This window comes from Mugil cephalus, chromosome 14 (genome assembly GCF_022458985.1).
Source record: "Mugil cephalus isolate CIBA_MC_2020 chromosome 14, CIBA_Mcephalus_1.1, whole genome shotgun sequence".
NCBI lineage: Eukaryota > Metazoa > Chordata > Actinopteri > Mugiliformes > Mugilidae > Mugil > Mugil cephalus.
The window spans coordinates 23,367,387-23,395,018 of NC_061783.1; the positions used below are offsets into that span (position 1 = coordinate 23,367,387).

Below are 27,632 nucleotides of genomic sequence, written 5' to 3' on the forward strand. Positions count from 1 at the left end.
CTGCTTGAAATATGATTGTGTAATGAAACATGAAATAGACCGGAAAAGATGGAGAAAGTGGGGCAATACGATCATCTTGATTGCATTTATCTTCCCAGTCATGGAATTTGGGAGAGTTTTCCAAAAGTCAATATTGACTTTCTCAGTTTTGCTTTGATAGTTTAATGGGAGAAGATCATGTGGGATTTTGGTGACAGTCACTCCTAAATATGGAAAACCTTTGTAGGACTTCTTATATGGAATAGATTACAGATATGTCCCGTTAATCGCTGCAGAGACTGGCATAAGTTCACTTTTCTCCCAATTGATAGAAAATCAAAGTGTTAATGGGAGAGGTTACAGTACACAGTATCTTGTTGCACATTAGGTAATTGCACAGGAATTATTGCAGTTGTGGTGAATAAAAAGTAAAAAAAACAAACAAAAAAAAACAATGAAAAACAGTCTTGTCTTAAAAAAGACTGAATATGATGATAATTTAAAGATTCATATTTGTATTTGTCAAACCTCCGTTGATTTAGTTTCAGTGCAGCTGTTGATCAGTTCCTCTTCAGCTGAGGGAGGTTTTTGTACGACGGTTTTTCACTGTGTGAACGGGAAGCTGTTATGTTGCTGACAATAATAAACTCCTGAATCTTCAGTCTGAACTCTACTGATGGTCAAAGTGAAGGTAGTCTGTCGCGCTGTTGCACTGAAACGATCAGAAACTCCAGACTGACGAGATGTAGTATCAGCGATCAGAAGTTTAGGAGCATTTTCAGGTTTCTGAAGGTACCAGTCTATGTCATCACCAATGAGTTGACTGGATCTACATGTGATGGAGACAGACTGTCCTGGAAGAACAGACTGAGATCCAGGAGACTGAGTCAGGATGATTTCTCCTGATGAACCTGGAAAAGATGAAGACGAGAAGAAGAGTTATTGAGACAAATCCAGCTTGGAGAAAGATGATGAAGATCCAAACAGAAGAGGATGATTTGTTGAGGATGGAGAATAGATGGAAGAAGATGAATGCTGCTTGTTTCAGTGTTTCTCCATCATTGTGCTCAACCTGGTTGCATCCTGAAGCAACAAAGTTTTCAGCAGAGAGTCTCACCCTGAACAAGGAGCCCCAGGGTGGCCAGCAGTAGAGTCAGTGACATCATCATTGTGCTGCCGGCGTGTCAGTGGCTGTGAAAGGCCTGGACAGCCACTGATCAACACTGGCCTCTTAACGGCTGGGAGCAGAGAGGCAGGACACATATGCAAACACACAGAGTCAGTCAGCTGCAGCTGGACAACACATGACATCATGCTGTTTCCCTCTCACTGTTAATACTCCACATATTTACATATTCACATCATGACATGTGGAGGATATTGATGGTCTGCTAGGAAACTGATCCAGTGACTTGTGGACAGCCTGGTTCTGGAAGATTCTCTTTGTGATTATTCTTTAAATTAATATTAATGACTGAATGATTATTGATCACAAACATTTATGATGTTGATCTGTGTCTTCATTTTTACTTTTGATGAGATTTAAGAGAGAAAACTGTGATCCAGTATGAAGCTTTGGTCACAGGTCATCATTGATTTATGTCTTAATGACAGTTAAAAAGAAGTGAGAGTCAGAAAATCCACCTTGACTTTGGATGTGATCAATACCTGCCTGAGATTTGGTGGATATGAAATGGAAATGATGAAATTTGACACTGGGAAAATAGGCTTTCTATGATTTTTCAGTATTATAAGTCACTTCTTTTGTGACTTATGATAAATTATGTTTTTTAACATGCAGTGTATGATCTGTATGAACTTTAAACTAACGTCTGGTTTGTGTGTTCAGTGAACTGTATCAGTCTCTGCAGTAGCTTCCAGCTGCAACAGTCACTTCAGTTTCTGTTCAGTCTGACTGAGGTAGGTTTTTGTACGACGCCTTTTCACTGTGTGAACACCCACTGACTGTTGGGATAGTGTAGACTCTGACAGTAATAAACTGCTGCATCTTCAGTCTGGACTCCACTGATGGTCAGAGTGAAGTCAGAGTTTGATCCACTGCCTGAAAAACGACCAGGAATCCCTGATACTCTACTGTTAGCATTATAAATAAATAGTTTAGGAACTCCTCCATCTCCATCTCTCTGTTGGTACCAGGCTAAACGGTGGTAGTTACTGCTAACATAAACATTCTGACTGGTTTTACATCTGATGGTGACGGTTCCTCCCAGACCAGAGGTCACTGATCCAGGCTGAGTCACTGTGTACTGGCCTCTGGACTCTGAGGATACAAACAAAAACATAAAGCAGCTTGATGGTTTTGTGGGCTTCATTTCAGAGGGACGGATGTTGATAGAGGAGAGGAGTTTGATTCTCTGGACTTTACCTGTGAAGCAGCAGCAGAGGAGAGTCCAGATGAGGACGCAGATCAAAGTCATGTTTTTGATGAGGAGGATTTCTGTGGCTTCTGTTGTCATGAAGGACAGCTGTCAGTCATCCAGTCTTCAACTCTCAGGACTATAAACTCTCCCAGAGCACTGGAGCATGGTGCTGCTGATGCAAAGTCACTCTCTATGGAAATGCTCTGAGAGACTCCAACAGGGACTTGGATCACTCTGATCATGATGTTGATCAATGGATCAATCACTTCGTTGTTGGATATTGTTCAGGAAGTTGTTGAAAGATTTTACAATTTTACTTTTAAATATAACTTCTTTTAAAATATCTCTTATTCATTCATTAATCAGTTTTTAGATCAGTCAGTTCTCAATATTGATCTGTAGTTTCATTAATATGTTATACATTTGGGTTTTTATATGTATAAATGAATAAAATGTCTTGCATGTGTATGTTATTATATTACCAGTTCTATAAACATTTCTGTCACAAAATTCAATGAAAGTCAATGTGACATTTGAAAAGTAATTTTATATGAAATTAGGAACCAGACTGGAACGTGGAAGTAAGTTTCTACTGTATTTAATACTAAATACTAGATTGTAGATTCATCTTGTTTTAGTCTTGATGTGTTTCTCTCTCCTCATGGAGGCTAACTCAGATCAGCTTTGATCACGTTTGATTTTCACGTTTGTGTCAAAGTGAAATTTCAAAGCTTGAAGTGTAGAAAGGATGAAAGTTGATTCCTCCTATGATCAGTTTCTAATGTGACATCAAAATAACTCTTGTTAGGATGGATTCAATCTGACTTTCTTCAAGTCAAACTGGACAGAGTGAAGATAAAGATGGGGATTTGTAAATGTCTTTTTATTTCACGTTGACTTTGAAATCATGTCGACAGTTTGTTAAATCACTAAGATCATTTTGTGGCAGTGAGCTGCTTTTCTCTGCTTGTTTCCACTAAATCCTTTAAAGTCATGTATGGTTGACATGTTAATGATGTTGAAGCCAAAGTTTTCTTGGAAATGTTGAGACATGTGCTCCTTTAGTTTCCAGTGTAGTTGGACATATTTCAGGTCAAAGTGGATGATGATTGTCTCTGTGCTGATATGCATGAGAGCTTTCTGAAAGGGAAGTGAAATAATGTGTGAGTGAATGAGTGGTGGAGCAGAAAAAGCATCTGACAGAAACTTGTCCAACTCTATCACAGTAAAGGTGTCCAAGTGTCTGCTGTTTGATTGACAGCTGTGTGCTCCCTGTCCTCCTAGGTGATGTCCGTCCCTCCCTGACGGTGCTGCCTCCCTCCGTGGAGGAGCTGCAGCAGGGGAAGGCCACGCTCATGTGCCTGGCCAACAAGGGCTTCCCCTCAGACTGGAGTCTGTCCTGGAAGGTGGACGGCAGCAGCAGCATCAGCAACGGAGAGCAGAGCAGGAGCCCCGGGGTGCTGCAGAAGGACGGCCACTACAGCTGGAGCAGCACCCTGAGGCTCCCTGCAGACCAGTGGAGGAAGGTGGTCTCTGTGACCTGTGAGGCCAGCCAGGGCTCCCAGACTCCGCTCTCAGAGACACTGAGGAGAGACCAGTGTTCCCAGTCCTGACCTGACTCACTGGGACTCTCACACTGCTTTCACTCTCTCTCTGTTCTCTGGCTTTTCCCTGTCTCTTTATTTCTACCATGAGACCAACTGAATATCATTTATCTTCAGCTTTTCATGTTTTTCTTTTCATGTTTTAAGACAATAAAGTTTCTTCTTCAAATCAGCAACTTTGTCTCCATTTTTTTTCCAACAGTGTAATCATCATCTTCTTTTTTAATATTTACTGGAATGTATTTCTTCACAGTCGCATTTGATCATTAAATTTAATTCTTCAACTACACGATGACATCATCTATCATCACTTTGCAGCTACTGTCTGAGGATCAGTGTCTCAGTATTATCTGAGCATATTTAGATTTTACTCTAGAAATATATTCAGAATTATATTAATTTTAACCAGTTGAAACAAACTATACATTTTCTCCAATAGATGTAATAATTAATAAATGAGGTTTTATTTTAATTTGAAGGAATTTGATAACTTTGAGGTTTTCCTCATAAATGTAAGTGTCAGGTTTTTGACAACAACTAGAGCATTCTGGAAACAATGTTCATGTGTTGTGATGAACTGAAAGTTACTATTTTCTATCAGAGAATAATAATGAGTTGGAGCACAGACATCTGCTACAATCAGAAGAATACATATGTTTAAAAATCTCTCAAATATCTTTGTATTTCTTTGATTTTTTTATGATCAAAATTAATGATCAGTGATCAGAAACATTTACAGTATGATGCTGATCTGTGCCTTCAGTTTTACTTTTGATGGAATTCAAGTGTAAAAGCTGTGATCCAGCATGAAGCTGAGGTCAAAGGTCATCACAACGCTTTTCTCATGAACTGTCATATTTAAATAGGATGTATAAAGTAGAAGAGAGTCAGACAGTCTTCTTTAAATTTAGCAGTGATTTAATGGGAAGATGAAGATTTTATGAAATATGATACAACATCATCAGCATACAAGTTGTGAATACATGTTGTGAATAAGGCCTGAGATGTTGATGGATTTAAAACTAGAACGATCAGGTTTCAATAAGCCTGTAATGTCAGTCATCAGTCATGTCAGCTGTCAGTCATCCAGTCTTCAACTCTCAGGACTATAAACTCTCCCAGAGCACTGGAGCATCGTGCTGCTGATGCAAAGTCACTCTCTATGGAAATGCTCTGAGTGACTCCAACAGGGACTTATTTGGTGTGAAACATAGTATCAGCTCTCTTCTTTAGTTGTTGCTGATCTTGTTGTGTTATCTGTCATATACTCTGTGGGTTGTTATGTGTCAAATTGTCCTACACATTTTTTTAAATGCTCCTCTGTAGCTTTGATTCCTCTCCTCAGGTTTGCTCTAGTCATATTGTTGGGAGAGAGATACATTGATCCATTCTGTTCTTTATTCAAGGACAAATGATACAGGAGTAAAATGAAAACATCTTCCTTTATTTTGTGATGTCTACGGTCAATGGAAATTGAATGGCTTAAACACATGAAATCAACACTTTTTAATCAGAGTATAGCATGAAGTCACTTAAAGCTCTGGGATATTGATGTGGTCAGTTCAGTAGTAGAGGAGGTTGTTAATCAGCTTCATCTGCTTTGGTGTTAATTACCAACAGGCCCACTAGAGGGGCAGCAATAAGATGAACTCCTAAACAGGAAGAGTTTTGTATTTATCTAGGGTCAGTTTCACTAATGGTAGTATGAGGTGATACCTGGACCCTGCAGAGGCTGAACAACTCTGTCAGGATGGGACATCAATACATCCCATTGTCTGAAGGTTTGATGTGTCCAAACCAAATGAGTTGTAGTATGGCTGCTGTAATGTGATCATTGGTACATTAACTATCAACCCATTTGGTTTTGAACATTACTACATACAATTACAGGAACTCTCTCACAGTTTGTGAACAGGTCTGATTAATCACCACTCACAAGGTTTTTCTACTTTTAGTTTTAGTCACAGTATTTTATGCACATGTATTTCATGATCCTGCTGAAATTAAACCTTTAAACTATTTAGTCAGTAGCACATTATTTTTAATTGTTCAAAAGTAATTAGACATTTGAATCAAAAGCAGTTTTTCTTTTTGGAAAATGTGGGAACATTGGTGTGAAAGATCATAAATTCAGTTTAAGGTCAAATATTGAATTCAAGTGTTTTTTATAAGAAAGCAAGAGAGAAACAAGAGTTAGTGTGAAAGTTTTCTAAAGGTTTGATGTGTCCCAGCACAGTCTCAAGAGCATGGAGGAGATTCCAGGAGACAGACAGTTCCTCTAAGAGAGCTGGACAGGACTGTAGAAGGTCCTCCACCCATCAGCAGGACCAGTATCTGGTCCTTTGTCCAAGGAGGAACAGGATGAACACGACCAGAGCCACACACAACATGAACATTGTTACAGTAACAGTTTTCATTTGTTAAAGTGAGATGAATAGAATAGAATAGAATAGAATAGAATAGAATAGAATAGAATAGAATAGAATAGAATAGAATAGAATAGAATAGAATAGAATAGAATTTATTTCCATTTGCACAGGTACAAAAAGTGTTTAAAAATACAGGTAAACATTTTGGATTTTAAACCTATTATTCTACAAAACATAAATACTTTGTAAAGGTAAGAAAAAATGAAGAAATATATAAGTAAATTTAAAAGTACACATTAGATTATTGCACTAGAATTATTGCACTTGTGGTGAAGAAACAATAATAAAAGAAAAATAGATGAAAAGCAGTCATGTGTAAAACTAGAATTAATATGTTCATAACAACATTAAAAGTATTGTAAAAAATATTTAAAATATGATTGAGGTTTGTGTCATTTTATGATTTATATTTGTATTTTTCAAACCTCTGTTAGTTTGGTTTCGTTGCAGCTGTTGATCAGTTCCTCTTCAGCTGAGGGAGGTTTTTGTACGACGGGTTTTCACTGTGTGAATGGGAAGCTGTGACCACTCTGAGAACAATAATAAACTCCTGAATCTTCAGTCTGAACTCTACTGATGGTCAAAGTGAAGTCAGACCCAGATCCACTTCCACTGAAACGATCAGAAACTCCAGAATGACGAGTTGTAGCATAATAAACAAGAAGTTTAGGAGCTTCTCCAGATTTCTGAAGGTACCAGTGGAGGTAGTTACTGATACTTGAACTGGATCTACATGTGATGGAGACAGACTGTCCTGGAAGAACAGACTGAGATCCAGGAGACTGAGTCAGGATGATTTCTCCTGATGAACCTGGAAAAGATGAACAAGAGGAGAAGAGTTATTGAGACAAATCCAGCTTGGAGAAAGATGATGAAGATCCAAACAGAAGAGGATGATTTGTTGAAGATGGAGAATAGATGGAAGAAGATGAATGCTGCTTGCTTCAGTGTTTCTCCATCATTGTGCTCAACCTGGTTGCATCCTGAAGCAGCAAAGTTTTCAGCAGAGAGTCTCACCCTGAACAAGGAGCCCCAGGGTGGCCAGCAGTAGAGTCAGTGACATCATCATTGTGCTGCCGGCGTGTCAGTGGCTGTGAAAGGCCTGGACAGCCACTGATCAACACTGGCCTCTTAACGGCTGGGAGCAGAGAGGCAGGACACATATGCAAACACACAGAGTCAGTCAGCTGCAGCTGGACAACACATGACATCATGCTGTTTCCCTCTCACTGTTAATACTCCACATATTTACATATTCACATCATGACATGTGGAGGATATTGATGGTGTGTTAGGAAACTGATCCAGTGACTTGTGGACAGCTTGGTTCTGGAAGATTCTCTTTGTGATTATTCTTAGTGAAATTAATATTAATGACTGGATGATTATTGATCACAAACATATATGATGTTGATCTGTGTCTTCATTTTTACTTTTGATGAGATTTAAGAGAGAAAACTGTGATCCAGTATAAAGCTGAGGTCAAAGGTCATAATTAATTTATTTCTGGATGACAGTTAAAAAGGAGTAAGCGTCAGAAAATCCACCGTGCATGTGATTAATACCTGCCTGAGATTTGGTGGATATGAAATGGAAATGATAAAATTTGACACCGGAAAAATAGCCTCTCTATGATAAGTCACTTATTACTGACTTATAATAAATTCTATCTTGAAAAATGCAGTGTATGGTGTGTATGTAGTTTTTAACCAACATTTGGTTTGTGTGTTCAGTGAACTGTATCAGTCTCTGCAGTAGCTTCCAGCTGCAACAGTCACTTCAGTTTCTGTTCTGTCTGACTGAGGGAGGTTTGGTCGATCTGGAATCCCTGATGCTCTAGTGCTAGTATAATAAATGAGAAGTTTAGGAACTCCTCCATCTCTCTGTTGGTACCAGGATAAATAGTGGTAGGTGCTGTAATAGTCGCTGTAGTAATAAACATTCTGACTGGTTCTACAGTTGATGGTGACGGTTCCTCCCAGACCAGAGGTCACTGATCCAGGCTGAGTCACTGTGACCTGGCCTCTGGACTCTGAGGATACAGAGACAAAAACATAAAGCAGCTTGATGGTTTTGTGGGCTTCATTTCAGAGGGACGGATGTTGATAGAGGAGAGGAGTTTGATTCTCTGGACTTTACCTGTGAAGCAGCAGCAGAGGAGAGTCCAGATGAGGACGCAGATAAAAGTCATGTTTTTGATGAGGAGGATTTCTATGGCTTCTGTTGTCATGAAGGACAGCTGTCAGTCATCCAGTCTTCAACTCTCAGGACTATAAACTCTCCCAGAGCACTGGAGCATGGTGCTGCTGATGCAAAGTCACTCTCTATGGAAATGCTCTGAGTGATTCCAACAGGGACTTGGATCACTCTGATCATGATGTTGATAAATGGATCAATCACTTCATTGTTGGATATTGATCAGAAATGTGTCAGTGTTCATTTGTTTGTCTGTGACTTGAGGTCGACTGAAATAAATTATATATTTTTAATAATTCTCTTCATACAGATGTCAGCGTAACACTTGGAGTTAAATTAAATTAGTATTTTAATCATTAGATTTATTATGATCTCAGATAGACATGTGTTTGATACTTATTTAAATTGAGAGGATTTAATAAAGACATTTTTTATTAAATATTATTATTTATTTAACTTAACAATATGATAATAGTGATTGTATTAATTAACTTTCATAATAAATAAAATAATCCAAATGATGTGAATCTGTTTTCAACACTTTAACCACTTATATCATGAACTGTGTGACCTGACAATGAGTTTATTGAGTTTGTTTGTTTCAGAGTCAGAGAGCCGTGTCTCTCTACAGTCAGAGGTTTTTGTACGGCGCCTCAATGAGTTTGTATCACTGTGGTACACGTTCGGTGGAGGAACCAGACTGGAAATTGGAAGTAAGTCAAACTTTAATCTGTTTTATTTTAGGAGTTATTCTCTCTTTTTATTTCCTTGACTTTTTATTCAGGAAAACTAAACATCTTTCCATGTCATATTTTTGTATTTCTATTTCTGAACAAGTGACAAATTTGACATCAGATATTTCAAACTCATATCAATGAATCTAAAACATTAGTGTGGTTCAGAGGATAAATCCTTCTTTGTGGTTTTAATGGTAAAGTTGAATTTTGAGGGCTTGTAGGTTTAGTTCAGTCTGACAGAGTCAGAGAGCCGTGTCTCTCTACAGTCAGAGGTTTTTGTACGGCGCCTCAATGAGTTTGTATCACTGTGGTACACGTTCGGTGGAGGAACCAGACTGGAAGTTGGAAGTAAGTTTCTACTGTATTTAATACTAAATACTAGATTGTAGATTCATCTTGTTTTAGTCTTGATGTGTTTCTCTCTCCTCATGGAGGCTAACTCAGATCAGCTTTGATCACGTTTGATTTTCACGTTTGTGTCAAAGTGAAATTTCAAAGCTTGAAGTGTAGAAACGATGAAAGTTGATTCCTCCTATGATCAGTTTCTAATGTGACATCAAGATAACTGTTGTTAGGATGGATTCAATCTGACTTTCTTCAAGTCAAACTGGACAGAGTGGAGATAAAGATGGGGATTTGTAAATGTCTTTTTATTTCACGTTGACTTTGAAATCATGTCGACAGTTTGTTAAATCACGAAGATCATTTTGTGGCAGTGAGCTGCTTGTTTCCACTAAATCCTTTAAAGTCATGTATGGTTGACATGTTGATGATGTTGAAGCCAAAGTTTTCTTGGAAATGTTGAGACATGTGCTTGTTTAGTTTCCAGTGTAGTTGGACATATTTCAGGTCAAAGTGGATGATGATTGTCTCCTTGCTGATATGCATGAGAGCTTTCTGAAAGGGAAGTGAAACAATGTGTGAGTGAATGAGTGGTGGAGCAGAAAAAGCATCTGACAGGAACTTGTCCAACTCTCTCACAGTAAAGGTGTCCAAGTGTCTGCTGTTTGATTGACAGCTGTGTGCTCCCTGTCCTCCTAGGTGATGTCCGTCCCTCCCTGACGGTGCTGCCTCCCTCCGTGGAGGAGCTGGACCAGGGGAAGGCCACGCTCATGTGCCTGGCCAACAAGGGCTTCCCCTCAGACTGGAGTCTGTCCTGGAAGGTGGACGGCAGCAGCAGCATCAGCAACGGGGAGCAGAGCAGGAGCCCCGGGGTGCTGCAGAAGGACGGCCACTACAGCTGGAGCAGCACCCTGAGGCTCCCTGCAGACCAGTGGAGGAAGGTGGTCTCTGTGACCTGTGAGGCCAGCCAGGGCTCCCAGACTCCGCTCTCAGAGACACTGAGGAGAGACCAATGTTCCCAGTCCTGACCTGACTCACTGGGACTCTCACACTGCTTTCACTCTCTCTCTGCTCTCTGGCTTTTCTCTGTCTCTTTATTTCTAACATGAGACCAACTGAACACAGCTTTTCATGTTTCTTTATTTCATTTTTTTTCTTCATTTTTTTAAGGCAATAAAGTTTCTTCTTCAAATCAGAAACTTTGTCTCCATCATTATGTTCTTTTTTAATATTTACTGGAATGTATCTCTTCACAGTCACATTTGATCATTCAATTTAATTCTTCAACTACATGATGACATCATCTATCATCACTTTGCAGTTACTATCTGAAGATCAGTGTCTCAGTATTGTCTGAGCATATTTATATTTTACACAAGAAATATCTTCAGAACCATATTCATTTAACCAGATGAAACAAACTGTAATTTATCTCCAATAGATGTAATAATTAATAAATGAGGTTTTATTTTAATTTTGAAGGAATTTGATAACTTTGAGTTTTTCCTCATAAATGTAAGTTTCAGTTTTTGACAATAACTAGAGCATTCTGGAAACAATGTTGATGTTATGTGATGAACTGAAAGTTACTGTTTTCTATCAGAGAATAATAATGAGTTGGAGCACAGACAACTGCTACAATCAGAAAAATACATATGTTTAAAAATCTCTAAAAGTCTTTATATTTCTTTGATCTTTTTATGATTGAAATTAATGATTATTGATCAAAAACATTTGCAGTATGATGATGATCTGTTCCTCCAGTTTTACTTTTGATTGGATTCAAGTGTAAAAGCTGTGATCCAGCATGAAGCTGAGGTTAAAGGTCATCGCAACGCTTTTCACATGAACTGTCATGTTTAAATAGGATGTATAAAGTAGGAGAGAGTCAGAGAGTCTTCTTTAACTTTAGCAGTGGTTAATCGGAAGATGAAGGTTTTATGAAATATAATACAACATCATCAGCATACAAGTTGATTTTATGATGTTGTGAGTGATGCCTGAGATGTTGATGGATTTAAACTGGAACGATCAGGCTTCAATAACCCTGTAGTGTGTGATAAACATGATTAATTAGTTTATTTTTGACAGATGCAGTGTATGATCTTCATGAAGTTTTTAACCAACGTCTGGTTTGTGTGTTCAGTGAACTGTATCAGTCTCTGCAGTAGCTTCCAGCTGCAGCAGTCAATTCAGTTTCTGTTCAGTCTGACTGAGGGAGGTTTTTGTACGATGATTTTTCACTGTGTGAACACCCACTGACTGTTGATGTAGTGTCCACCATTACAGTAATAAACTGCTGCATCTTCAGTCTGGACTCCACTGATGGTCAGAGTGAAGTCAGAGTTTGATCCACTGCCTGAAAAACGATCTGGAATCCCTGATTCTCTACTGTTAGCATAGTAAATGAGAAGTTTAGGAACTCCTCCATCTCTCTGTTGGTACCAGGCTAAACAGTGGTTAGAGCTGTAAACATAAACATCCTGACTGGTTCGACATCTGATGGTGACGGTTCCTCCCAGACCAGAGTTCACTGATCCAGGCTGAGTCACTGTGACCTGGCCTCTGGACTCTGAGGATACAGAGACAAAAACATAAAGCAGCTTGATGGTTTTGTGGTCTTCATTTCAGAGGGACGGATGTTGATAGAGGAGAGGAGTTTGATTCTCTGGACTTTACCTGTGAAGCAGCAGCAGAGGAGAGTCCAGATGAGGACGCAGATCAAAGTCATGTTTTTGATGAGGAGGATTTCTGTGGCTTCTTTTATCATGAGTGACAGCTGTCAGTCATCCAGTCTTCAACTCTCAGGACTATAAACTCTCCCAGAGCACTGGAGCATGGTGCTGCTGATGCAAAGTCACTCTCTATGGAAATGCTCTGACTCTATATTAAAATGTGTTAGTGATGATTTTAGAAATAATTTATTTATAGATGTTGATTTAAAACACAGTTCATCATCATGTGGTGCTGATGTTTTCCAGTTCAGACAAATATTAAACAATGGTTCCTGTTACTATTAACCGATCAGTCTGATCATGATGTTGATCAATGGATCAATCACTTCATTCTTGGATATTGATCAGAAATGTATCAGTTTTCATTTGTTAGTCTGTGACTTGAGGTCGACTGAAAGAAATTTAGACCAGAATGTTTTAATCAATTCTCTTCATACAGATGTTGTCAGCGTGTAGAGGAGATGAGGTAGGACCCAAGTGCAGGAGAAATGATGAGGGGGCAAGAAATCCGCTGAAAAGGGGTATTTTAATGAAAACTAAAGTGCATGTTAAATTTGTGTTGTAATTATTTCATTTATTATGCTCTCAGATAGACATGTATCTGATAGTTATTTATGTCGGAAGCATTTCATAAAAACTTCCTCTCTTCTGAGTTCTACTTTATTTACCTCAACAATAAAATAATTGCTGTGTTTGTTAACTTTCATGTAAAAAACAGAGAATTAAAATGATGTGAATCTGTTTTCAACACTTTAACTCAGAGAGCCATGTCTCTCTACAGTCATCAAGTCAAATGTGCTGAAAGAGTCAAACTAAGAGTTAGTAGTTTGTAGATGAAACATGAAGACACCAGAGGAACAAAATGCCTCTTTCTTAGTTTCCTCTTTAGTCCTGAAACCTGTCTGTTGCCGTGGTTCAGCAGTGATGCCTGTCTGTTGCCACGGTTACCGAGCTGAGAGAGGGAAGTGAAAGACTGAAGAGAAGCTTCACCCAAACTCCCAGTTTCTCTGTCTCATCTTCTGTGTTTCTCTCAGTCATTTCTTCTAGTTTGTAGTAAAGTTCATCTCAGTGTTTCCAGACAATAAAGACCTGCTCATCATGTCACTTCTGCTTCCGTGTGGAGTTTTTGAATTTTAACAGATGATTTTGAGACTTTAAAGAACAATATTTACTGGACTGATTCAGAATGATTAGAATGTTGTTAGATAATAAAGATCTGTTCATCAGACCAGTTTTTCTTCATATTTAAAAATGATTAAATATGAACTGGTCTTAATGTGCACACTGAGTTTACGAAAAACTGAGCCAAAGTAAAGTTTTAATTTTTCCATGAAGATTTTAAACAGAATTGAACATCCAAAACAATATTTACTGCACTGACTCAAAATGATTGGAAGGAATGAATGGATCTCACCATCTGTCCTGTAGACGGGACTGGACATGAAGAGAGCATGGACATGAAAATCATGGGATTTAAAAAAGAACAAATAGTTTAACTTACATAAAATACTCTACAACATGTAATCACAAGTAATCCCATTCACAAACAAATCAACATGATAATAGTTAATATACTGAACATAAGTGTGTTTGTTAAAAGACTGGATGACTTAGAGAAAGAAATTGTTGTGAGTTTTTATGAATCAGTATCGCCTCCCAGTGGAGAATCCTTTCATTAAGAATGGACTGCACACAGTTCAATGATGGAGCTTTGTCTCCCGCTGGTGGTGAAACGATGAACTGCACGATGTCAGTATAATGGGCACAGAGAAACTTGAAACTAACTCCGTCACCCACCTGTACATAAACCTGTATTTACGCTGAAAAAATAATAAAGTCATGTATGGTTGACATGTTCCAGTCTTCTATTATCCAGTGTTGTTGAGCCTGTGTAAACTGTAGTCTCAGTTTCCTGTTCTTAGCTGACAGGAGTGGCCCCCGGTGTGGTCTTCTGCTGCTGTAGCCCATCTTCTTCAAGGTTGGACGTGTTGTGCGTTCAGAGATGGTATTCTGCATTCCTTGGTTGGAACCAGTGGTTATTTGAGTTACTGTTGCCTTTCTATCATCTCCAACCAGTCTTCCCATTCTCCTCTGACCTCTGACATCAACAACTGCTGCTCACTGGATATTTTCTCTTTTTCAGACCGTTCTCTGTTAAACCCTAGAGATGGTTGTATGTAAAACTCCCAGTAGATCAGCATTTTATGAAATACTCAGACCAACAACCATACCGTGTTCAAAGTCACTTAAATAACCTTTCTTCCTCATTCTGATGCTCAGTTTGAAGGTCAGCAAGTTGTCTTGATCACCTCTACATGAATAAATGCAATGAACTGCAGCCATGTGATTGGCTGATCAGCAATTTGTGTTAAGAAGCAATTGAACAAGTGTACCTAATAAAGTGGCAATTGAGTGTATGTGACTCGTTCATGTGGCGCAAAAAGAGGAAGACTGTGCAGAATAAATCAGAAGGGGGCGTCGAGAACCAAAGGGGTGCTCAAAGGTTACAGGACATATATAGCTTCATCATCATAAGGTTTCCAAGACAAGTCCAAACAGACACAAGAAGACCTGCATAAAAACAAACTGGAGGCGACATGAGGCCAAACCTCTGCCTCTGCACCAGTTTCCAAGGACGTAGGGCTGTTGTGCAAATTCCTCTCAATAAAGACAATTCACAAAGAGCCAGTTTAATCAGTTATGTTTTAATAACTCAGTACACATGCATGCAGCCCTCTAGCCATCTACAGTATCTACAGTCCAATGAGTACAATGTAAGATTACTGCATATGGTTCACAAACAATCACACACCAATCAATCAGAGAATACCTCGTCTTTATCAGAGACCTGTGTTGACACACAGCAACAACTTCTCATATGACAATCTGTCCAAACTAAATCATGAATTAATCATGCTCACTCCAGCTCCAGCTCCAGTAAAATAAACATGTAATCTACTGTTTATATAGAGAATAGTGAAGGCAGAAATAAAATGAAAATATAGTTGGAACAAAAAGCTTCACAATCAACCGTGAAAACAACAGCAAGGAGTGTTGATGAGCGCTGGTTTTCACAAGACCTCTGACGAATATCTCACGATAATTCACAAGGGACTTCAAGGTCTCTCCTCACACCAGTTATTCCTTATCTTTATTCAGATTAAATAAATGCATGAGCTGGTCTTTAGAGAGAATTGAATATCACCAGGTGACTGGGAGATTTTCAAGAACAGCATTTACTGCACTGATTAACAAATCAGATATGAACTAACATAAAATATTCTACAACACGCACTCACAACTAATCCCATTCACAAACAGACCAATATGTTAATAATTAGTAAATATATTGAACATTACTGTTATAACAGTCACTGTGTGTGTTTATTAAAAGACTGGATGACTTGGAGAAAGAAACTGTTCCATAGTCTCATGGTGAGAGTTTTTATAAATCAGTAACGCCTCCCAGTGTTGTCTCTCATCTGTTGACTCTCGTCTGTTGTCTCTCGTCTATGGTCTCTCGTCCCACCTCCCACTGAACCTGCTGCTTCTCCTGAGGACATGTCTCCTCCTGTCACAGCACACAGGGCAGCTATCCCAGAAATACAGAAGACAGAGGAGAAGGAGAAAGAGGAGATAAATTAGCGTTTCCAGTAGGGAATTCATGATCAGGGTTTTGTTGCCTCTCTAATTCAAAACCAGTGTCATAACAATGAAGCTGCTCTGGTGTTAAATGTCCTAAAGTCTGTCCTTGTCTTCTCCTGGAGTCGACTGGATTCAGTCCCATGAATGTTTCTTCCAGTCAGAGTTAATGTGGAGAGGGGAGCTCGTACCTCGTGTTCTCTACTCTACCAGAAACGTTCTGGTCATAAACTCCCTAACCCTCTTTGGAACATTAGTCTCCAGGAAACGTTTCTCTTCTTTTAGACTCAGTTACTGACTAAAGCTTCAGTCACTTCATTTACACAAAACTCATAGACACTGGACTTTAGTTCATGTTCTTCTGGTTCTCCTGGTTCATCTTTTTCTGTTTCTGGTTTTTCTTTCTCGTTCTTGTTCTTCAGGTTCTCCTTCTTCTGGTTCTGGTTCAGATTCACCTTATGCTGGTTCTTCTTCGGGTTCTCCTTATTACGGTTCTTGTGCTTCTGGTTCATCTTTTTCTTTTTCCGTTTCTGGCTTTTCCTTCTGGTCCTCCGTATTCTGGTTCTTGTTCAGATTCTTCTTATGCTGGTTCTTGTTCTTCTGGTTCATCTTTTTCTGTTTCCGTTTCTGGCTTTTCCTTCTGGTTCTCCTTCTGGTCCTCCGTATTCTGGTTCTTGTTCAGATTCTCCTTATGCTGGTTCTTCTTCTGGTTCTCCTTCTTCTGGTTCTAGCTCTGCTGGTCCTCCTTATCCTGGTTCTTGTTCTTCTGGTTCTTATTCTTCTCATCCTTCCTTTCTGGTACTTCTTCTGAGTCTCCTTATTCTGGTTCTTCTTTTTCTTCTTCTGGTTCTTCTTCTGAGTCTCATTGTTCTGGTTGTTGTTGTCCTGGTTCTCCTTATTATGGTTCTAGTTCATCTGGTTCTTGTTCTTCTAGTTCTACTTCTTCTGGTTCTCCTTATTCTGGGTTTCATTCTCGGTCTTGTTCTTCTGGTTCTTCTTTTTCAGTTTCTTGTTCTGAGTCTCCTTATTCTGGTTCTTTTTCGTCTTCTGGTTCTAATTGTTCTGGTTCTTGTTCTTCTGGTTCTCCTTATTGTGGTTCTAGTTTGTCTGGTTCTTGTTCTGGTTCATCTGGTTCTCCTTATTCTGGTTCTAGTTTGTATGGTTCTTCTTCTGGTTCTTGTTCTTCTGGTTCTTCTTTTTGTGGTTCTTGTTCTGGTTCTCATTCTGGTTCTTGTTCTCCTGGTTCATCTTTTTCTGCTTCTTCTTCTTCTGGTTCAGTTTCTTGTTCTTTTTCCTTCTGTTTTTCCTTCAGGTTTTTTTCTCAGCTGTCAGTCACTGATCTATTCCCTCTGTACTGGAGGGTTCTCTCATGGTGGAACAGTTTGATGAATGACCTCCACTGTCTCTATATGTGTTGTAAAGCTTTATTACCCAAACACATGAACGCAGCGAGCATTCTACCTGAACGAATCGACTGACCCGAGAAGCTGCAGGTTTACAAGGAACACAGAATCATTGCTTCGATACTAATTGTGTTTAGGAGACATGAAACTGTTCTACTGACCTCGGAGTCTCCAGACTATAGTGTGGACTCTCTAGAAAACAACACAGCTTCTTCACTCCTGAATACTTTGGATTGTTTTCACTCAGGTCCAGATGTTTCAGATGGGAGGGGTTGGACTTCAGAGCTGAGACCAGAGAATCACAGCTGATCTCTGACAAACTGCAGCGGACCAGGCTATATAAAAAAATATGAGATGTCAAGTTAGAAGGTAGAAAGTAGAAAGTTAGAAAGAAAGACATTAGAAGTACATGCAGGAATGGATACCGAAACTGTGTACCATAATGGCCCCGGGGCCGATGCTAACCAGACTGATCTGGGTGCTTCATTTGGTGCCAGTGAGTTTTTAATTAGCTTAGCCTCCTTAGCTCTATTGCTGTGCTCACGCTACACATGACGTCAGGTCAGTTTTTCACCTGCATGGATGGAAGTGAACCTTCAAAATGACTAAGACCAAATGTTTGTCAAATGTTTGTCTGGACTTCACCTCTAAAGATGCAAACTGGTCAACCTGCAACAAGGGAGGTAACACCTGGAATTAGATTCAACATCTGGCCAAAGACTCAACATCTGACCATGCATAGCATTTTATTAAAAGACCAGAAATGTAGCCTGACGGACCCCACACCACTGGTTTATTAGAATTATGAAGTTTATTTTATATTGGTTATTTTATTTCTTAGTCTTAGTTGTATTTATATCATTTAAATTATTATTCTGTTTAACTTGCAGGTCACAAAATTCTTTAAAAATAAAAAGGCACCAATTTTGTCACCGGCGGTTTCAGAAGTACCGTTGAGGCTCCAGTATCAGATAAACCCTGAACCAGACCCACCCCTAACCACATGTGATCACATTGCGCAGTTCAGATCTTAATGAAAGGTCTGAGCAGGCCCTATACCTTAGCATCGCCAGTGTATTATTGACTTCTATTGTATACACCATGAATGAATTACTAAGGTCCAGAACATGGGGACTGCCCTGGTGTTAATGGTCGTGATATCCTTGGATAAATGATGACACTACACAATAAGTCCGATGAGAGAGAATGAGGGACAAAGAGAGACATTAGAAAATGAGCAAAAGCAGACTAGAAAGAGGAACTGGAGAGGAACTGAGCGATGGACTAAACCACAGAAGAAGAAAACAGACTTCATTTTTTTCACACAAATAAAACACAGTGTCTGACCTCAGAGTCTCCAGTCTACAGTTTGGACTCTTGACAAGATCAAGCAGCTGCTTCACTCCTGAAGGCTGCAAACGGTTTTCACTCAGGTCCAGATGTTTCAGATGGGAGGGTTTGGACTTCAGAGCTGAGACCAGAGAATCAAAGCTGAGCTCTGACAACATGCAGCCCCTCAATCTGAATAAAGAATAAAAAACTAAATCATTGATCATCATCATCATGTCCGCCTTCTACACACATCATCCAAATGTCAGCAACTGTTCATGTCAACATGGCTCAATATGATGCTTATAGAAAAGTGACCTCAGAATCTCCAGTCTACAGTTTGGACTCTTGAATCCTTCACACAGCTGCTTCACTCCTGAATCCTGCAGGGCGTTTTCACTCAGGTCCAGGTGTGTCAGGTGGGAGGGGCTGGACTTCAGAGCTGAGACCACAACTTCACAGTGAACATCTGAGAGTCCACAGCCAAAAAGTCTGCCATCACACAAATATATGAAAGACGTTATTATGGACAAAAACATTCCTATTAAGGTCATGCATTTGATGGCTGGACATTAATGGTTCAGTTTGTCTTCTCTGACTGTGTCTGACAGGAAACAATCATTTTCATCATCTCTCTCAAAGCATGGCTTAGTTTTAACGTTACGCTGAGGCCTCCAGACAACACAGAGTCTCTGAAAAGTGGATGATGATCTCTGCTGCCAATAGTTTCAATCCAAAAATGGAAGAGTTCGTCTTTAGCCCAACAGATGCTAAACCTATCACTGGGCAATCTCAGACCTGAACATACAGAATCTCTCTTTAAACTAATGAGTTAGGGCTAATCAAAACCGTTGCTGATATCTCACTTTCACCAGGATATGCAGATTTACTTTTGGACCCAGAGAGAGAGAACCCAACTTGGGAATTTGGCTACTAATAATGTTATTCAGAAATTCTATTCAAAATACAGACAGATCATTTCCTCTTGTCAGATCTATGCAGTATCAATTATTATTAACATTATTATTATTATTAAGTAAATTTGGAAAAGGACATTATTTCTGGTGAAGATTGAAAAATATCTTGAAATCCTGCTCAAAGTCTGTATTTATACATCATGCACATCTTAAACTAATACAGTATAAATTCACCTTTAAACACAATCAACTAAAAACACCTGCAGAGCATCTGGGACAAAAATACAACTTGCTGTTATGTTTGCAGTGTACAACAGGAACACTGTTTATCGAAGAATGAGAAGTAGGGCTGGGTATATCCATCTAAATATCACCAGTATCGATACCAAGGCCAGTATAGGTTTTGTATCGATACTTGTGTTACAGTTTCTCTTCTATACATCCAGCAAATTACTAGAATTTCCTCACAGAGTTCATGCAAGCGCAACTTCTCTCCAAGTCTGTGCACCTCACAGAGCCAAAAGGGCACTTCAAGGGATAAACACTTTAACTGCACTACTGATTTTATTATTATTATTATTTTTTTTTTTTTTTACAAATATCTGGGTGCAAGCAAGGTATTTTCTGTTGTGTTGTTTTTATTGTGGTTATATTTATATTTATTATTATATTTTTCTTACTGACTTCGTCAACTAACTAAACTTATTTAATGATCATGACATTTCAAGAAAAAAAAAATAAAAATAAAAAATCAGTATAAGTATCGGTATCGCATTTTGGTATCAGATCAATACCAAAATTCCCAGTATCGTCCACCCCTAATGAGAAGGTCTGAAGAAGTAAACTGCTAATCTCCACTGATTCTGTTAATGATCAGGACTCACCGAGCCTTTCTGCAGTTCCTCACAGCTGGGATCAGTCTACGCCGTCCCTCCAGTGATGTGTTGAACTTCTTCAGGTCCAACTCATCCAGAACCTCCTCTGACATCTGCAGCATGTAGGCCAGAGCTGAGCAGTGGATCTCAGAGAGTTCCTTCTTTGATCTGTTCTCTGACTTCAGGAACTCTTGGATCTCCTGATGAACTGAGAGGTCGTTCATCTCCATCAGACAGTGGAAGATGTTGATGCTTCTGTCAGGAGAGATTTTACCAGTGTTCATCTTCTTCAGGTTGTTGATGGTTCTCTGGATGATTTCTGGACTGATCTCTGTCTGACCCAGCAGACCTCCTAAGAGTCTCTGGTTGGACTCCAGAGAGAGGCCATGAAGGAAGCGAACCATCAGGTCTAGGTGACCATTTTTACTCTCCAGGGATTTAATCATGACTCTGTTCAGAAACTCATCCAGAGGTGAGTTATTGTAGTTTCCTCCCAGGAAGTTCTGCAGCTCCCCTGTCTTCCTGTTGGTGTAACAGTGGATCATGTAGACTGCAGCCAGAAACTCCTGAACACTCAGATGGACGAAGCAGAACACCTTGTCCTGGTACAGGCCTCTCTCCTCTTTAAAGATCTGTGTGAACACTCCTGAGTACACTGAGGCTGCTCTGATATCGATGCCACACTCTGTCAGGTCTGATTCATAGAAGATCAGGTTTCCTTTCAGCAGCTGATCAAAAGCCAGTTTTCCCAGAGACTCAATCATCTTCCTGCTCTCTGGACTCCAGTGTGGATCTGTCTCAGCTCCTCCATCATACTTGACCTTCTTGACTTTGGCCTGAACCACCAGGAAGTGGATGTACATCTCAGTCAGGGTCTTGGGCAGCTCTCCTCCCTCTCTGGTTTCCAACACATCCTCCAGAACTGTAGCAGTGATCCAGCAGAAGACTGGGATGTGACACATGATGTGGAGGCTTCGTGATGTCTTGATGTGGGAGATGATGCTGCTGGCCTGCTCCTCATCTCTGAACCTCTTCCTGAAGTACTCCTCTTTCTGGGGCTCAGTGAACCCTCTGACCTCTGTCACCATGTCAACACACTCAGGAGGGATCTGATTGGCTGCTGCAGGTCGTGTGGTTATCCAGAGGTGAGCAGAGGGAAGCAGTTTCCCCCTGATGAGGTTTGTCAGCAGCACATCCACTGAGGTGGACTCTGTAACATCAGTCAGGATCTCAGTGTTGTGGAAGTCCAGAGGAAGTCGACACTCATCCAGACCGTCAAAGATGAACACAACCTGGAAGTCTTCAAAGCTGCAGATTCCTGCTTCTTTGGTTTCAGTGAAGAAGTGATGAACAAGTTCCACCAAGCTGAACTTTCTCTCTTTCACCACATTCAGTTCTCTGAAAGTCAATGGAAATATGAAGAGGATGTCCTGGTTGGCTTTGTCTTCAGCCCAGTCCAGAGTGAACTTCTGTGTTAAGACTGTTTTCCCAATGCCAGCCACTCCCTTTGTCATCACTCTTCTGATTGGTTCATGTCTTCCAGGTGAGGCTTTAAAGAGGTCTTCTGGTCTGATGGTTGTTTCTGGTCTGTCTAGTTTCCTGGATGCTGTTTCAATCTGTCTGACCTCATGTTCATCATTGACCTCTGCAGTCCCTCCCTCTGTGATGTAGAGCTCTGTGTAGATCTCATTCAGAAGGGTTGAGTTTCCAACTTTGGCAATCCCCTCAAACACACACTGGAACTTCTCCTTCAGACCAGATTTAACTTTACGTTGACAAACTGCTGGTGGATTAATTCCTGAATGAACAATAAAAGAATGTCAATACATAAATTATAGAGTAAACATTTCATCATTTCATGTCTGATTCTCCTTACTGCTCTGCAGGGAGTCGACCAGCTCCTCCTGCTTCATTCTCCTCAGGAAGTTCACTGTCATCTTCAGAAATAAATCTCTGCTGCTCCTCCTCTGCTCTTCATCCTCACCCTCCAACACCTCCTCACCCTCCCTCTGACTCGCCGAGTATTCTGGGTAATCAGGACTCAGAACCTTCTGGATCTTCTTCAGTTCCTTCTTCACGAAAGTGATGATGTTGTCCTCCAGCAGCTGGAACAGAAGATGATATGAATGACAACGAGACTGAAACCATGGAGACAAACATCAGATCCATGTCGGACACTCTGACAATCCACTGGTAAGAGCAGCATGGAGACGATGGAAAGTAGTTGTAGTACATGTACAGACCAGAAAGATGGAGTCCAGTTCTGTTTGACGTGAATGGGCTGTCACAGCTTCGTAAAAGTGTGATTCTGCCAATGACCTGTGAACCAATCAACAACGATTAGCACATATAATGGTTCACTATACACGGTTTCCAAGAGCTTTCTGTGGTGGATGATAATTAATCTATAGTTTGGTCTGCTCTTTGCTTCCTCTATAGAATCCTCATGCATCCTTGTTGAAGTTTTGTCATCTAATAAACATCTGATATTGGCCTAGTGGAGAGAGATTCTCCATCCAGTACTTCAACAAAGGTCAAAGTCAATATGAATTGGACAACTCAGATGTTTCTTGAATGAACTACAAACAATTTTACAAAGAGTTCTCACGTGTGACTGAACACATCCATCAAAACATAAATAAAATGTTTTTTAATACTTTATTCAGATTTGATGTCTGAGGTCTGGACCCATGGTTGTCAGGCTCCTTCTTTGTGGTGAATTGCCAGGATTTCACTGCAGCTGTGTTGAGTTGTTAGTTTGTTTGTTAAGTTTTGTCTGTAGGAGGTGGCTGACCATGGGTCTGCGTAAAATTCCACATCTTTACCTTCAGAAACGTCTGGGTTTCTATTATAGCCTATTCTCTGTCATTGTCCATCTGTTCTTTTTCTCTAATCTGGTCTTCCTGTTTTCTGCAGGGAAACTTCTGTGTTTGCTCTCATAAAGTCTTCTCTTTTTGGTAGATCTTGGATAATGACATGCCTTGTTCCTAACTTGTCAGGTCATTGTGAGTTTTTTTTCTTTAACATGGACTTCCAGGACTTTTCAGGCTGCATCTTTGACCAGTGTAATTCATGAAGAAATAATGAAAGAATGTCCAACATCTATCCAGTCAACAGCTATTTTGTAATCACTTTAAGATGTTAAAACAACTGTAGAAGACTGTATGAACCTTTCCTCCAATGTGGGTGTGAAAAAAAAAAAACATATTAACTGTATTAAGCAATACGGTGCTGGGAGGTTATAAAGGCATACATTTCCAAAACAACCAGGTCCATATGCATGACCCTGGCTTACTGGCATACTCCGTTATTAAGACTGAGAATGGAATCCCAGAATCAGTAACGTCGTGGCTGTCACTATGCATGCCTAATTTGTCATAAACTATTGATGAATTGGTTAATGAACATAATTTCAATACATTTATTTATACATAGTATCATGAAATTATGTTTGGCTACTCTCTTAACACTGACAAAAAGACACAGATAACACACTGGGTAAAATAAAATAAAAAAAACCTAGATGAAAATGAGATTGTTTCTATCCTATCCAATTTCTCACATAACTTTACCTCCCAGTTAGCATCGGTTAGCGTCAGACACAAACAACAACTCTGGCAATCAGAATGGTGCATGAACCTTCTGATAATAACCTTTAAACTTAGTGAACTTAGTTCCACATTACCTTTGTGGGGAAAAGTACAGTGGTGGCTCCTTGGACCAATCACTCTTCAAAGACACAGCGGTGGGTTCAGCTCCAGGGAAGATCCTGACAATAATTAAGATATAAAACAGAGATAACACAACTTTGAAGTCATTACAGTTTATAAGAAAACATGAAACAAACACATTCTACAGGTTTTCGTCAAAGGTTTGGAGAATCTAAGTGTTCCACCTTGGGATTTTGATAACTAAATACATTCATACACATTAATACAAGAGGCAATGCACACACAATTCAACTGATGACTATTTTACTAGGCTGTACATTGTCAAATTCTATTGTGCACATTATAGAAACCATAAAACTTTGATATTTGCTTCATATCGCTGTTACACATCTAAGCCCCTGTGAGTACCAAATGGCCTCATTGTGTTTGTTATTGGTAGTGTTGCCAGATTCCCTACTAAACAGAGGCAAATTGAGGCACAGCGTTCAGATTCTGTCACAGATGTGATGAATACTTCTTGGAGAATCATGTAGATAGGCTCAGAATGACCACAAAGGGTACTAAAAGCAGTAATATGGCATTTTATATCAGTTATTTGTAGATGATGATGAAATGTTGAGACAGAAATAGAAATTCTGAAGCTTTAAATTCTGGATTAGCATAAAACCTATTGTATAACCTACTTATTGGCAGTTAGTTGCCAAATATTCTGCCTAACCCAAAACTGGGCTTGTTGGGTAAAAGGGATTAAGAGGTTAAAGCTGAGGATCTGTACTTCAAGGCCATAATAATCATGAAATTGTGAATATTTTCTTGATAAACAGCTAAAATGACAATGCGGGCTCCCAGTTAGCATCTGTTAGCTTTAATCTCATCAAGACATTCCCGTTTATGTGAAGAACAACAACTCTGGCAAACAGAATGGTGCATGAACTTACTGGATTTAATCCATAATAACTTTTAAACGTGAACTTGGTTATAAATTACCTGTGTCGGGAAAAGTAGAGTGGGGGCTCCTTGGACCAATCACTCTTCAAAGACACAGCGGTGGGTTCAGGGTCAGTTGATCTTCTGACAATAATTAAGATAATCAGAGAGAGAAAAAAAACTTTTTAGTCCAGGTATCAAAGTTTTCCTGCTGAAGAATTAAATCCAGCTAAAACCCTTTAAGAGATGTGTCATGAAATAACCTGATGTTCATAGCTCGAAAGTAGAGCGGTGGCTCTTTGGACCAGTCACTCTTCAAAGACACTCCACTGGTTTCAGTGGGAGGGGACCCTGGTGTTTGACTGACCCTGATAAGAAAGAGAAACAAGAAAACACAACGATCAGCTCTGACAGATGTATGAGAAGTAGCCAATTTATTACATAAGACATTGTTTGTTTATCCTACTTATGGGAAATCTCCTTGTCACATGCTAGTCACAAAACAATATCAAATTTGAAAGACCGTAATAAGTAAATTTGTTGTGACTTTTCAACTTTTCTCTTCTTCTTCCTTCTTCTTCCTTCTTCTTATATCGCCACAAGTTTTTTTGTTCCTTATTGCGGTCCCGCATAACGGATTAACATTCTGCGTGTTTAATATTGTGTGTCTCCAGTGTTGTGATGATGTCACTTCCTCTAGTAAATGTAAGTGTGTGAAAGCGTGAAAACTGAAGAGCCTGAAGAAGAGTGATGGTCGGTTGGACGTGGTCCTCTCACCTCAGACCTTCGGGCGGTGGAGGGACGACACAACGGATCGGTATCTTTTTCCTCCCATCCTCTTTCTTGTCCTTTCCTTTGTCCATTCTGTTGAATTCACATCCTCATCAGACCACGCACACTCAATACTTCATCAAATCATCAATCTGAGCATAATTTCATCGCCTTAGATTGACACTTGTCGTGTTTGTTTCGTTTTTTGTTTAGAAAGTTATTTAGATATTCATTGTTATTTAATTTATTATTGCAAATTTAAGCCTATTTAAGTTTATGTTGTCCTCTTATATTGTTAATGCAGGTCCCATATCTTTAATTTTTTATGGCATTTCCTTGTAATTGATATATTTGCTTTTTGCACTAAACTGAACGAGGCCTATTTTTATTTTTGGTCGTTAAAATGTGTTAATATGTTAAAATATACAACAGTGTTTGCTTATCATTTTGCTTTATATTTATTTTTCACTTTCATAATTGTTTGAATTAATTTCAGTGGGATAAAGCATAGACAGTCACAAAGGCTGTGCTTTGTTTATTTGAAAGGCTGTAAACGCATCTCTTAGTGTTGGGTCTTAATATTGCTGAAAATGGAGGAATAAAGTCAGTGATTGAGGAGAGGGAACCGGTCAGTGAATGCTACTGATCTACTGATTCGCGCTGCGTCACCGACTCGAGTCGGTACGTGAACGGATCAGTTAGTGATTCGTTCGTCAACTGAACCAGTTCAATGCAGGTCGCGAGTCACTGACTGACTCGATGAACGAACCAGTTGAACGAATCATTTTAATGAACTGATTCGAGTGATTCGGTACAGTAAACAGAACATCAGTACTTCTCCTATCAGTCCACTACATGAAGCTACAACAGCTGCCAGGCGACTGCTGACGCCTTCACGGACTCCCGGACTGATAGGACGCTTCTTTCCTTAACTTTCAGCGAATTCACAAAAGAGCGAAATGGCATCGATGAAATAAAAAAATATAGCCTAACATAAAATGTCGAAGTGAGTAAATAAAGCTCAGGTTGAATAAGATTAGAATGACACAGGGACTCAAACGGAGGACGGACATGCAGTTGGACTGTAAATGGCGGACGTGTCTCAACGTCTCCTCCTAGAATAAAACCCGATGTTCCGTCTCCGTCCACCGTCCTCTCCGGAGCTGATCAGATACTTTCTGTCAAAGCTGGGAGTGGAAAACACTTCTCTCTTTACCTTCAGATGGACTTTTACACACCGCGAAGAAAAAGTCAAACATCAGCGTCACGAGACAAGCGAAAGAGAAACTAAACTAAAAAACAAAAAACCCCAGAACTGTTTGTGGGCAGGGTTGCCAGATCTGGCGAGTCAAATAAGTAACCACATCCGTGAAAATAAACCAAGAAAAAAAACCCCACCCACACACACACAGTAGGAACAACCATGCTGACTTATTTATATGTAGGCTATATGTCTGTACAGCTCCATTTGTATTTATTTTATTTAGATGTTATTTTACTTTTTTGTTTGTTTGTTTCTGTTTGTTTGTTGTTGTTGTTGTTGTTGTTTTTTACCACCGGAAGTGCCGTTATGTGCACGCATAATGACAATAAATGATTATTGAATCTTGAGAAAAATAATACATGCTCCGGTGTTGGTGAGGGCGGTTGATGGGGTGACTGATATAGGATCACACAGATCCTAGTCAAAGCAA

The 27,632-nt window shown here is 39.6% G+C and overlaps 1 protein-coding gene and 5 gene segments (V, D, J or C); 2 read left to right on the plus strand and 4 right to left on the minus strand.

Annotated features, from left to right (window-relative positions):
- Nucleotides 1-562: 562 nt before the first annotated feature.
- LOC125020424 lies at nt 563-1,255 on the minus strand. The segment is given in 2 exon segments: nt 563-890; nt 1,097-1,255. Coding segments are annotated over 2 exon segments (360 nt in total).
- A 667-nt stretch (nt 1,256-1,922) lies between these two features.
- Nucleotides 1,923-2,420, minus strand: LOC125020328. The segment is given in 2 exon segments: nt 1,923-2,260; nt 2,366-2,420. Coding segments are annotated over 2 exon segments (390 nt in total).
- Nucleotides 2,421-2,910: 490 nt separating this feature from the next.
- On the plus strand, nt 2,911-4,132 carry LOC125020329. The segment is given in 2 exon segments: nt 2,911-2,941; nt 3,645-4,132. Coding segments are annotated over 2 exon segments (360 nt in total).
- A 2,458-nt stretch (nt 4,133-6,590) lies between these two features.
- Nucleotides 6,591-7,576, minus strand: LOC125020421. The segment is given in 2 exon segments: nt 6,591-7,204; nt 7,411-7,576. Coding segments are annotated over 2 exon segments (363 nt in total).
- Nucleotides 7,577-8,071: 495 nt separating this feature from the next.
- LOC125020330 lies at nt 8,072-10,867 on the plus strand. The segment is given in 3 exon segments: nt 8,072-8,083; nt 9,623-9,674; nt 10,368-10,867. Coding segments are annotated over 3 exon segments (393 nt in total).
- Nucleotides 10,868-15,088: 4,221 nt separating this feature from the next.
- On the minus strand, nt 15,089-27,305 carry LOC125020470 (NLR family CARD domain-containing protein 3-like). 2 transcript variants are annotated; one of them, XM_047605818.1, is made up of 12 exons: nt 27,155-27,305; nt 25,945-26,031; nt 25,431-25,535; nt 25,228-25,308; nt 24,255-24,338; nt 22,813-22,888; nt 22,446-22,674; nt 20,579-22,367; nt 19,096-19,269; nt 18,796-18,969; nt 17,610-17,783; nt 15,089-15,995 (listed from the first exon to the last, which is right to left on the minus strand). In XM_047605818.1, exons 2-12 carry the CDS (start codon nt 26,028-26,030, stop codon nt 15,914-15,916), a joined length of 3,054 nt encoding a protein of 1,017 aa, XP_047461774.1. In that variant the 5' UTR covers nt 26,031; nt 27,155-27,305; the 3' UTR covers nt 15,089-15,913. The 2 variants fall into 2 exon arrangements, with proteins under 2 accessions (XP_047461774.1, XP_047461773.1); XM_047605817.1 differs by having other exon boundaries at nt 25,228-25,311.
- Nucleotides 27,306-27,632: the final 327 nt, after the last annotated feature.